The 13,669-nt window shown below is 41.3% G+C and overlaps 1 protein-coding gene across 1 annotated transcript in view; it reads left to right on the top strand.

The window, feature by feature from the left end:
• LOC102852688 (chromosome unknown open reading frame, human C8orf46) overlaps positions 1–13,669 on the top strand; it is a 32,660-nt gene that overhangs the window by 8,328 nt on the left and 10,663 nt on the right. The window contains exon 3 of the mRNA XM_006880426.1: positions 8,834–8,993. Coding sequence (XP_006880488.1) covers positions 8,834–8,993 — 160 coding nt within the window. The remainder of the gene's footprint in view (positions 1–8,833; positions 8,994–13,669) is intronic.

Genomic DNA, 13,669 nt, shown 5'->3' with positions numbered 1-13,669 from the left:
TTCCCATGGCAATGCGCCTTTTAATTTCCTGGCTGCTGGTGCCAAGACTGTTGACTATGGAGCCAAGCAAACTAAAGCTGTGTACAATGTCATAAGAAATATTTAAATATGCTTATGATCTTATGCAAATTTTTGAGAATATGTAGTTGTGAGAATGCTAGATCAGAGAAAACACTGAAAGCATTTTTGTCAAATCTTAGCAACTGTTTTAGAGTACCTTGTTTAGAATATTCTAGCCAATATTGCACAGTAACAATCTTGCAAGTTTTTTTATAATCTGATAGATAAAACTGTCTTTTTGTTTGATATTTTTACTAATATTTAACCCTTTGTAAATTTATCTGCCATTTCAGTCTTTTCTAAATATTTGTTGCTCATGTTTTGTTTCTGTTGGTTTTAATTTTTTTTTACATTTTATCTTGGTTTGCATACAAAATTCATATATATTGTGTTTAATGATATACATTGTGCTTCACACATTCCTTCATTCTATTACTCATGTTTTTTCCATTTTTTTTATAACTGTATGTCTTTTAGGACTCTTAGAAACACTAGTATATTAAAAAAGAGATTTACCTGGACAGAAAATATCTTGGTTGTAAAACAAGAAATTCTGAACCTTCTCATGATCTCTAAAACTTACAGACCACAATCTATAAGGAATATGTTGTTGTTTGGTACCATTATGTCAACTACCACTCATAACAATCCTATCAACAGGTCTGAACCTTACCCCATCCAGCACCATGCTCAAGGTCTCCACTATGCTGGACTTTACTGTTACAGTCTCTGTGTCAATTCTTCTCATTAAGTGTTATCTCTTTTGCAGACCTTTCCCACCATGATGTCTTTTTTCCAAAGATTGGCCCCTCTTGACAACATGCTCAAAGTCTGAGACAGTTTCACTATCTTTGCCTCTAAAGAGCACTTCAATTGCACTTTCTTCAAAACAGGCTTGTTCATTCTTTTGGCAGTTCATGGTATATTCAGTACTTCCCTCCAACACCACAATTCAAAGGCATTGATTCTTCTTTGGTCTTCTTTATTCACTGTTCAACTTTCAGATGCATAGGGAGCAATTGAAAATACAATGGCTTGGATCAGGTGCACCTGATCTTTAAAATTTACCTCCTTGCTCTTTAGAATGTTGGAGAGGTTGTTGACAGCAGATCTCCCCAATGCAATGCCTCTCTTGATTTCTTGACTGCTGCTGTCATGGATACTGATTGTAGAACAAAACAAAATTAAGTCATTGACAACGTCAGTCTTTTCTCCATCTTTCATGATGTTCCCTATTGATCCGGTGATGAAGAATTTTGTTTTCTTGATGTTGAGATGTAATCCATATCGAAAGCTGTAGTCTTTGATTGTCTTCAATAAGTGTTTCAAGTCATCTTCATCCCCTGCAAGAAATTTTGTCATCTGCATAAGGCAAGTTGTTGATGCATCTTCTGCCAATCTTGATCCCACATTTTCTTCTTCATATGAGAAGGAACATAATATGCTCTTAACTTTTGAGGAGCAAGAGTGAAGTTTTTACAATAATGGAAAGCAAGGAGTGGTTAGTGAATTATTTACAGTTGATGAAATCTCAGAAAAGATTCCTTGGTCTTTTTGTAAAAGGTGTTGTTGTTGTTGAGTATCATCAAGTCAGAAATGACACATAGCTGACCCTCCACTGGGTTTTCAGAGGCAGTTAATCGCACAGGAGGAGATTGTCCATCTTTCCCCCCTCAGAGTAGCTGATGGGTACGAACAACATACCTTCAGGACTGCAATACAACTTCTCATCCCAAGGCCACCAGAGCTCCCTGCCAAAGATTTAAGTTTAACATTATTCTAGATTTGAAGAAACCACAAGTCATTCATGAAGCAAAGAACTCTTAGAATACTCTCAATCAAGTCCTTGCCTTGACTTTCTAACCTAAACAATACTCCCTTTCACATGTGCAAATCATTCCTTACTCAAATATCAACTGGCTTTACAAGGGCAAAAAGATATTTACAAAAGCAATTAAATCATGCTTTGGAGCACCACTTCCTTTAATATGCAATTTCCTTCAGCATTTGGGAATTTTTATTCTTTAAATTATTCTTTTTAAAAAATTATAGTTGATTCAGTGGCACCTAATAATTTATTAAGGAACACAAAATAAAACTTTCACATTTTAAAGAAGACTTTTGTTCTCAACTACATACTTTAGAAGTATGTTCTCAGGTCTACCAGAGATGGACACTTCTAGGCAAGACTGATATACTTATGATTTATAATTTCCATTCTTGAATATATTATTATTCTGAGGAAAAAGATATTTGAATATATAAATACAACTAAAAATACTTTTGATCAAGAAATTGGATCGAATTTTTAAAAAATTTGCTTTTATCTTCAAAGATTTAATCTTTTTATAGATAGAACACCTTAGTAACATCCTGCAGCTTTGAGCCGATTTCCCCTAACTCATCCTCAGCTTGTAAAATTCAGTCCCAGGTGTGCTGACCATTCAAAGTAGAAAAGACAGAAGGGGTCTCTTAATCCACTCCCTCATTTTACATATGGGGAAATTGAGTCAGGCCACCAGAGCTCCTTCAAAGAGGAAAGAATCCCCTAATTTCTTGTGTTCTCATGGAAATGGTCTTTTGCTTCTATTTTGAGGATTTTTTGTTTGTGGGGGAAGGGTTGCCTTCCCTTCCCTCCTATCCCCTCCCTTTCCCTCCTTCTTCTCTTCTCTTCCTTTTTCTTCCCTCCCCTCTCCTCCCCTCCCCTCCTTCCTGTCTTCTCTTCCCTCCCTTCCCTTTCCCTTCCCTTCCCCTCCCCTCCCGTCCTCTCCCTTCCCTTCCTTTCCCTTCCCTCCCCTCCCCTCCCCTTCCTTTCCCTTTCCTTCCCTTTTTTTCTCATTTAGTAACCTGAAAGACATTGTGACAGGGTATTTTGTCCAGGAATGTCTTCCATATATTGTAGCTGCTCTGAAATATCGTTGTTTACAATCATCTTCAGCCCCAAATTTTTATTTGAAACTCTCCCAATGCCTTAGGCTACCATAACAGACAGAGGTCGGCTTCCTCCCTTTACACACCTTCTTCTCTGAACCATCCATTTTTAGTCAGTGTTCCTCCCCTCTACTGTCTCATCTTGAGGGGTTCTTTTTTCTGAATCCCAAGGATAGCCATACACAGTTCATTCTCTGGACTGTTTCAGGCTCTCTATTCTGCCTCTGTTTGCTTGGTTTTTGTTTTTTGCAAATCCTTTGACAGTTTTACTAACTTGTTCATCCTGGTGCTTACTGAAGCCAGTGTAGTAGCTCAAGGGAGTAAACAGGCAAAAAGATGTGAGTCAGTTAAGCTTGGTATCAATTAGGTTCCTCATGAGGCCTGGCCCTTTCCTAACAAGCAGGGTTCATTATTAGAAAAGATGGTGAAATGAAATTGCAAATGTTAATCTTTTGAAATTTCAGTCTTTTGTCTGGTTATATCTTGATTTTTCAAACTGCACTAAGAAATCAGCACTTGGCATTCTTAGTTGACACTTCTGTGGGTGTTAGAAAGAGCACTCATTTGGGATTCAGGGAACCACGCCTCTCATTCTGGTTCTGCTCCTTAGAACTCTGTGATGTTGAATAAGATTCACAAGCTCTTCTCTCATTGTCATGTTTCCCTATGTGAAAATTAGAGAATTCTAGTGCAAGATTCCCAGGGATTCCTTCAGCCCCAAATCATGATGCCTCCCCATCACCAGGTCTCTTAATTCTCTATCAACTTCCCAAATGCCCAACAACTGGTGGTGCAGTTGTGTTGTTGTTGTTGTTGTTGTTGTTGTTGTTGTTTTGTGCGCCATTGAGTCAAATGTGACCTAATCCTCTGGTGGATTTTCAAAGGCAGTTAATTGCACGGGAGATTGCCCATCCTTCTACCCCAGAGCAGCTGGTGGACTCAAATCATGTGCCTTCAGGATTGCAGTGTAGCTTCTTGCCACTAGGACACCAGAACTCCTTGGTGTGCAGTCGTTAAACATAAACCTGCTAACCTAAAGGTCAGTGGTCTGAATCCATTAACCACTCTTTAGGAAAAAAAGATGTAGCTAGCTGTTTTTTTAAAAGACTGCAGTCTTGGAAACCCCACGAGGCATCTCTATCCTGGCTTCTAGGGCTGGAGTTCAACGGCCACAGATTTGGTTTTGTTTTACCAGCCTTCTTGTCTGGGAAAGAAGCTCTGGTAACTCCCTTTGGAGTGGAGGAAAGAGCTGTTGTGACTCTTTGGCAGTTCAAGTCTACCAGTGGTTCTTCAAGAGAAAGATGGGCGAACTACTTCCATGCCACTTACAGCTTCTCCAAAACCCGATGGAAGATATGAGTTGGAGCTGACATGATGCCAATGAGGTTTGAGTTTCTGGGCTGGAAAGTAAAAAGACCTAAGAATCAAAGATGTCAGTACATGGAATCCTGGGGTTTTTTTATTTGCCCAGGTCTTCTGTTCTATCCATTTCTGGCCTAAGAAGAGCAGAGGGACATCAATTTACTGGAATTAAACTTATTCCTCTACTACACTTCCTACTTTCAGTTAACAATTTGCTGGCATGGGAAAGGAAAGCTCAGCATTAAAGCCCTTGTTGCCTGCCTCCCCCTTACCATTAACCTTCATCACACCGCACCCATTCCGGTGATGGCTCCTAACGGTGTCTAAATTATGGTCAGCTTTCTCCAAAGCACAGACTAATTCATCTGGGCCTAAAATGGGCTCAGGAAGAGGTCATATCCTGGCCCTGAAAAGGATAAATGTGGTATGAATTAGTTTTTCTTTAACCAAAGGAATTAACTGCAACAAGGGAGATCTGGTGGCCTAGTCCTTAAGGAGTGGAGCTGCTGACCCAAAGGCTACACTTCTCAAACAGTTCAAATCCATCAGCAGCTCCAAGACAGAGAGAGATGGGCCATCTATTGACTTAGTTCAGTACCTTTCCATGGTTTTTTTTGCTTTTGGCATTTTTACTATAAATTATCACCAGTTCATGATTTTGCCTGTTTTTAAACTTAGTTGATTTGTAAGTGTTCTGTGTATATAGGGTAATTCTCCATTACATTTAGCAAATGTTTTACTTGCCTTATTTTATTCTAGGGAGTTGGTCTGCATTTATATAGCTCATTAGTCTATCAAGTATTTGTTCTGGTGAAAAAAAGTGTGGATAGGGATTTATTTTCCCCCATGGCCTGGCATTTATTCCAATAATATTTATCAAAGATCTAATCTTTCTTCACTGAGCTGAAATATCATCTTGGCAATATGTACAAAACAATCTTTTCTCACCTTAGCATCTACCAAAAGCAACACCATTGTTAGGAAGATCTGTGCAAGGCTAGACTGTCAGGGCTGAGATGGGTGCCCCTCACTCACAGGACTCTCAGGTACCCGGATGTGGGAGACTATGTCCCAGGTATCCATGGACACAACAAACACACAAGGATGTAGAAAACACAAACCACTGAGAAGCTGCAGTGTACTCTTGGAGCTTCTGAAGAGCTTCATAGAGTAAAGAAATTCAGAATGAATGAACCCAGTGTCCTCTGTATGAACACAAATATACAGGTTAGGAGCCAAAGCCTTCTAAGACTCCTTAGTGACTGCCTGCAGTACGATGGCCAATATTACTGGTCTCGGATTTTCACATTTGAAACTTTTCAATGGTTTCAAGTATTTTATCATAATATTAAGGCCTTCTTTGGTGGATTTCGTCCATAAGTAGCAGCTGTCTCCCCTAATAACTCTTCAATGGGTTATCATAATTGAAGTCTCCAAAATGTATCCTCCAGAAGGTTGCTGGTATTTACCGTTGAGTCAGAACTGACCCCTAGCTGATCCTCCAGCAGGTCTTCAGAGGCAATTAATCACACATGAGGAGATTGCCCATCTTTCTGCCATGAAGCAGCTGGTAGATTTGAACTGTGTGCCTTCAAGATTGCAGTGCAGCTTCTTGCCACTAGGCCACCAGTGCTATATTAGTTTTCTGGGACTGCTATAACAAAACACCACAAACTAGGTAGTTTATGAGCAGGAATGTATTGCCTTACAGTTCTGGAAGCAAAGAACCTAAAATAGAGGTACTGGTCATGTCAATTTCTTCTCTGAGATCTAAGAACCCAGAGAAGAAATGTGGTTAATGTCATTCGCCTAGCTTCTACTAATGGTCGATTATCCATGGCATTCTTTGACATGTAGATGCATCATCATGAGGTCACCAACATCTCTGTCTCTGTATATTTCTTCTCCAAAGAATCCTCCACTATGATGACTTCATCTTAACCTATTTCTAAACAAAGCCATACTCACAGACACGGGGATTGAGACCTCAACACATCCTGTTGGGGTACAATATTCAATCTGGTCAAACACCATAGCCTTCAATATGGATTGCCCCTCAACACCAAGAAAACAAAAATCCTCACCCCTAGACTTATAGGTGACACAATGATATATGGCGAAAACATTTAATCTGCCAACAATTTCATCATACTTGGATTCACAACCAATTTACTGAGTAACAGCAGTCAGGAAATCAAGAGAAGTATTGCACTGGGAAAGCCTGTAGTCAGGAATCTCTCTAAATTATTGAGGAGCAATGATGTTAGTTCGAGGACTAAGTTGCGCCTGATTCAGGTCATGGTCTTTTCAGTCACTTGCTATGCATCTGACAGCCAGCCAATGAATAAGAATGACAGAAGAAAAAGTAATGCCTTTGAAATGTGGTATTGGAGAAGAATAATGGATATCTATGGACTGCCAAAAGAACAAACAGACATGTTTAGGAGAAGGAACAGCCAGAGTGTTCTTTGGAGGCAAGGATGATAAAGCTTCATCTTAGATACTTTGGGCATGTTGCTAGGAGAAGCTATTCATTGGAGAGAGACATCATGTTTGGAAAGGTAGAAAGATAATGAAGGAGAAGCTCCTCATACAGGTGGGTTGACACAGTGATTGCATCAATGGCCTGGAGTTTGTGAGGTTGGCACTGAATACAGATCTGTTGTTCATAGGGTGGTTACGAGTCATGTTTGATTTGACAGTACCTAAAAACCAACATTCTGCCTCCAGAAACTCTATGAACATTGACGAATGACGATAGTTATAAAATGGCTTCAGGCCTTTTGTTTTTAAGGTTGCTATGAGTCATGTTCAACTCGAAGGCAATCAACAATAAAAACAACATTTATTCTGTAACAACACTTTACCATTCAGTGCTTGGTGATTTCCCTTTACCAAGCCACACGTGGTATAGACCTTTTTACCTGAAAACCACAGTTCTATCACCTGCCATCAAGAAAACTAATCTTGGAATCATGGTTTAGAGTGAAAAAAGTCTTATTATTATATATGCTAGCATATAGAAGACAGGGGTTATGGGTTTCCAAAATCTGTCTCTGTAAGAAAAGGATCTGAGGAGACATTTGTAGGCTAAGTTATGGGGGAAAAGCCCTGTTTAGTCAACATTTTTAGGAGGGAAAGGTAATGAATAGAAAGGTTATCAGGAGAAATTATGCACATAAAGGCCTTTGCAGATGACCTTTAAAATGTGTCTTTCCAGTTAGTCATTGAGGACTAGTTAGTAGGTTGAGGACATACATTACAGGTTTTCTTCTTTCAAGATTATGTCTATCTGGTTAGGTTCTTTGTCATCAAGGAGTATGCCTTTTCTTTTCTTTTCTTTTTTTATAGGAATTTTTTTAATTTAAATTTATTATTAATTTCAATGAAAATTTACAGAGACTTTGGATTTCCATTCATTCATTGTTGCACTTTTCTCCCCTCCCAACCTCCCCCCTTGTACTCTACCCTCTTGGAAAAGTAAAAGAAAAATTCTTTCATTGTTTTACAAACCCTCCCCCAGGTCCACTCCACCATGTAGCCTTCGCTCTAGACTCCTGTCATGAAAAAAATACCTAATCACATGTCCCTTTAAAACAGTTTTCTCCCTCATCTGTTTCAATGCAGTATACATTATTGAACTCATCTTTCTCAGCCTCTCCCCAACCCCAAGGTCAGTCCTGTTTTACAACAGTGGCACCATGGAGTATTTGTTCTTTTGTGACTGAGATACTTCACTCAGCATAATGTCCTCCAGGGTCACCCATTTTGAATAATATTGCATGAATTCCTTGTTTTTCAATGCAGCATAGTATTCCATTGTGTGAATATACCACAGCTTCTCTATCCATTCGTTTGCTGATGGGCACTTAAGTTGTTTCCAACTCCCTGCTATTGTGAACAAAGCTGCAATAAACATGGTTGTGCATATATCTGCTTGGGTGTCAGGTATGGTCTCTTTGGGGTATAGTCCCAGTAGTGGAATTGCTGGGAACAGTGTGAGCTTGAGGGAGTGCCTGCTCTGTTTCTCAGAAGGCTTTTTTAAAATCAGGCCATCAGTTGGGCCTGAGTTCTCTAAGTCTTCCTCACCTAGAGCTTCACAAAGCTGCCCTTTGTGAAGAAGGGCTCCCACTTCCCTTCCAGGATTACTTCACTTTACACAGTCCATCCTGTTGTCAAACCATATCAGGTGACCAAGAAGGTGACCTATCCTGACTTTACAACTCAAGTAACGTTGGTCCTGACTTTGAAAAGGGGCTGTTGGTGAGGAGTCCCTAAATCATTGTTTCCCAGCAACATTTGGCTGTCTGAAATTAATTTAAAAAAACCATCTGTTTATGAAGAGCTTCCTACTCAAGTTTTTTACTGTGCCGCACATTCACTAAAGAGCAAAAATGCATTGTCAACACGAGTTCCATGGCTGTCAGTCTTGAGTTTCAAGGAGCTGTGTAAGCTGACTGTACCCCTCTCCTCACCTCAGGTGGTGATTGAGTCTGACCTCTACATGCCCCGGCCCCTGGAGCTGCAGTCACATCGCAGTGACTGTCTCCACTGCCTGGACAGCGAGGCCCGCAGGTTTGGCCGGCTGCAGACTGCACAGCAGCAAGGACCCCATTCAACAAAAAACCCTGCCAGGCCTGGTAAGTTCATCCTCACTGGGATTAGCTGGACCAGCCTGGGAAGGTGATGACACAAATACCACTCATAGCCAATCACAATCCTGACAGAGTAGCCACAGGCTGGATCTGCCTCCTTGTCCCATTAATCACCCCAGGTGAGGGTACCACCTGTGGTGTGGGGAGGACTCTTTTTTTCCAGGTAATGCTGAGAAAACACCTGCTGGGTGCCTAGCCTAGCAGCTCCACATTGCCCCTTCCACCTCTAAAATGTTCTACAGCTCAAGGACTCAATTCTGGGCTTCATTGGTCATATTGCTAGGAGAAGTTGCTCCTTGGAGAAAGACATCATGTTTGGTAAGGTAGAAAGATGGTGAAAGAGAGGAAGACCTTCAACCAGGTGTATTGACCCAGTGACTGCAGCAATGCATCATCTCTGAGTGTGTCATAGGTTGTGAGGATGGTACAGGATAGGACAGGGTTCATATATGTTGTTCATAAAGTCACTGTGAGTCATGGTCAACTCAGTGGCACCTAACAACAACAACAGCAACAATGTATAAAATAGGGAGCTCTGGTGGCCTCATCAGTAGAGAGTTGCACTGTCAAACCAAAGGCAGGCAGTTCGCATACACCAGTGGTCTGCTTGAAGCTACACAATCTCCTCTTATGAGATTTACAACCTCTGAAAAGCCACTTCTCGGTCAGCTATGAGTTGTTTCTGACTTGATAGCAATGAGTCTGAGTGTTACTTAATAAAGATGTATTCATTGCTGTATTGTTCCACAAGGAGCATTGCTTAAATGCAATGTGTTGTTGTCATTCTGTACCATCCAGTTAGAAATGACTCAGAGCTAACCCTCCAGAAGGTTTTCAGAGGCTGAAAATTGCAAGGGAGGAGATTGCTCATCTCTCTCCCATGGAGTAGCTGGTAGATTTGAACCTTGTGTCTTTGGGTTGGGAGCACAACTGCTTACCACTAAGTCATCAGAGCTCCTCATGCTGTATGCAATAAGAGGTGAAAATTATTATGCTCTTGAGGGGGTAAAAACTTTTAGCCAGTATAGACAGGGCCCCAGGACCCACAAAACAAAGGAAGCTTGAGTTTTTAGTATTGCGTAGATATGGGGGGATGGGGATGATGTAATTATATTATCAGTAAAACAGTTGTCTTGTAGTAGGTTTTAATTCAAAGCACCCTCGCTGGTTTCAGAGTACAGATGAGCTCTGTTGAGTTGTCAGTGTGTGATTTTTTTGAAAGTGGACTAACAGATCTCCCTTAGGTGATCTTGAACCTCCAACTTTTCACTTAGAAGCCAAGAATTAACTCCTGCCACCATCTGGGGACTCTGGGTCTCCATTTAACTATATAGGCTTTCCCAAAACCGTTTCAAAATCTTATCATTTTAAATTTTCATTGTTGGCTAATTTAACAGCCTATAAAAAGAATTGAGGGACAAATTTGTTTTGGAAACATTATAGTCTTATCTCCAACACTATCCTAAAAATTACTTCCATCTCAAGCAGTTATGGAGCTCTGGTCATCTAGTGCTAAGAAGCTGAGCTGCCATCTCAGAGGCACATGGTTTGAAACCACCAGCTGCTCTGTGGGAAAATTCTCCTTCCATGAGACTAACTGCCTCCAAAAACCTGCTGGAAGGTCAGCTGTGAGTTGGTTCACACTCAATGGCATACAACAACAACAATCCCAAGCAATTAAATAAGAATCTGTGCCAACTCCACGAAGTCAACAGCAACATCTGCCTTTATTTGTTGACGTAAATCTCAGGTTTACTCAAAACTTCTGGGTCATGACAGTGTTATTTGTATGTTTGTTGTTGTTGTTGTTGAGTACCGCAAAGTCAGAACCAAGCCAAGGTTGCCCCTCTGGTGGGTTTTCAGGGGCAGTTAATCAAAAGGGAGGAGATTGTCCATCCTTCTCCAGCAGAGCAACTAGTAGCCTTGAACCTCATGCTTTCAGAATTGAAGCACTGCATCTTGCTACTCGGCCACCTGGAGTGTGTTCATTCTTCCATCTATCTTCTCTCTTTCCTCTTTCATAGATGCTGTTCTAACCCTCAAAGTTTTCTGTACTTATGATCATGCATATCAGAGCGCATACACTGAGCTACATTCTCTAGTTAAGCTATTACCTATACATGTGTATGTAGAGTGAAAGAATTAGGAAAACCACAATCTGTCTCATGCAAATTAAGAGAAAATAGGTTTTTCTCTGTGGTGGGTAGGAATACATGTGTAGAAAGAGAAAAAGAGACAGAATATTTTTCTTCACTACAAAATCATACAGGACATTTGGAGCCATGATTCTTAAATTTTAGTGAACTAGAAGAATCACCTGGGCATGTCATTTAAATGCAGCCTGGATGAGGCTGGTGAGCAGCAAAAATCTAGAGATCATCTAGTGTGACAGTTCTCGGTATGTCCGTATGTCGTTCCCTGAGGAGCAGAACAGCCTCAAGGAGGAACTTGTTAGAAGTGCAAATTTTGAGTCCCACCCCCAACCTACTAAATAAAAAATTCTGGAGTGGGGCCCAGAAATCTGTATTTTAACTAAACTCCCAATTAAGACATAGGTCCCTAGTTGATTAAAAAACCCCCAAACACACACACACAACAATCCACCATTTTGAGCTTAACTCCTAATTGAAAGTTGGCAATTCAAATTCACACAAAAGGACAGCAGAAGAAAAACCCTAGGAATCTACTTTGTTAAAAGTGTGGATGTTTTTATGAGCCAACTCATAGCTACTCCTCGAGAGAGTTTTCAGAGGAAGCAATTGTCCATCTATCTCCCACTGAGCAGCTGGTGGATTTGAACCACCTGCCTTTGGGGTGGCAGCATAACTCCTTACCCACTGGGCTTCCAAAGCTGCCTTTTATTAAGGTGACAGCTGAGAAAAACTATATGGACATGTTCTACTACTTTGTAACACAGGGGGCCACCCTGAGTCAGTGTTGACTTAAGGGCCACTAATAACGAGCAGTTGATTCTAATTTATACTGAAGGATCCGAACCACCACTCCACAGCATCACCTCCTCATCCCACCGCACTCCATCCTCAAATATGCAGAAGAGAAAGCTGAAACCATAGAAACAGTTTGACCTGCTCAAGGTTGCTTTGTTCATTAGCAACGAAGCCTAGATTGAATCGCCAGTCTCCTGATCCCCGAGCTATTACTCTTCCTCCAAAGAAATGTACCTCCCTAATGGTCTAGTTTTAAAGGTCACCTTCACCCCTTTCTGATCAGTCTATGGAGGGGCTGACTGCCTGAGGCTGCCCTTCATTCTGAAAGGCAAGAATAATTAATTATGAATAGAGAGACTCTGCCCAACATGTGATCGTCAGCTCACGTAGGAAATGTGCCAGTCACGTTAAAAAATAAAGCAAAGATTGATCTGGGCATAGCTTCAACTCCTTCAGCTACCCCAAGCTGATAGACCCAGAGGTGTGGGAGAGAGGAAGGGTTTTGAGTCAACGCCAGATTCTGCACAGGGAAGGCTTTACACCAGCCTTGGACCTGAAGTCTCCCGTTCTCTCATCATAAAAAAGCATATTAAAACACAAAGCAGTCTCCAGGGGCCTCTGGTAGGGGAGGAAAAGGGTATTGGGTTTTCTAGCTATAGAAGTCTTCTCCATTCACGTTCATATTCTGGGGAAATCACAGGGGCTTGGATGGCAGACACTCAGATGTTCTCTCCATGAGGCCTCCAGCATCTGAGGAGAGATGAAAGGAGACAATCACACCTCTATATTGATGAGAATTGCCTGGGGAGGGTGTGAGGAGTGCCATACCCACATTAGCTGCCTGCTGGACCCTCCCTGGTGGATAAATAGAACTTCTTATCTATTGATCCACCTCTCCGTTGCCATCTCAGCTAGACCACCATCCACCATTCTAGCCAGAGGCTGGGATATTCCTGCCAACATCCTTGTCCATCCTCCACCCCACTTCTCACAGGCCAAACGCTGACAGATTCTGATCCTAAATACTTCTCATCTTCCATTCTCTGTACTACCTTTTGTCTCTTGTGGGCAACAGCCAACCCTGGCCTTTAGTCTCCAGCCTCTACAAGATTACCAGAGGGATCTTTCTAGACACAAACCTGCTACAGTCATCACACAGCCTTGGGGCCTCATTGCCCTATCTTAGCTCCCCACAACTTAGGAGACCATGTTTCAGGACCTTCAGAACAACCAGCTATTCCATCGCCCCTCAGTGCCATGCTGATCTGTAGGGTGATTCTGACTGCTCTGTTATGTTCTACTCCCCTGGACAATTGCTGAATCCCTTACCACTGTGGGTTGTGTATCTCTTCACTCAGAAAACTCCATCCTTTCTCATCCTGGACTGAGGACACTCAGTAAAGTTTCCTTAGCCCCATAAGATCAGAGATATCAGCTTGCCATTCCCTTAATAACCTTTACCTGACTCTTATGTATCCTAAAACATTCCTTTCTTCATCTACAGAACGGGGACAATTACTATAGCTACCTGATGGGAAGTAAAGTATTACAATGAAATGTGCAAAGAGCTGGAGTCAGAAAATCAAAGGGGCCAAACTCTCTCAGTATTTCTTAAGCTCAAGGAACTGAAAAACAAATTCAAGCCTCAAGTTGCAGTACAAGTAACAGATGCTTTGGGCAGATTATTAAATGATCCAAGGAGCATTAATAGAA

The sequence above is a fragment of the Elephantulus edwardii genome, unplaced genomic scaffold, assembly GCF_000299155.1.
Source record: "Elephantulus edwardii isolate Elephantulus edwardi_28Jun2011 unplaced genomic scaffold, EleEdw1.0 scaffold00008, whole genome shotgun sequence".
In the NCBI taxonomy this organism is placed as follows: Eukaryota; Metazoa; Chordata; class Mammalia; order Macroscelidea; family Macroscelididae; genus Elephantulus; species Elephantulus edwardii.
This window is presented reverse-complemented; position numbering and strand designations above follow the sequence as displayed.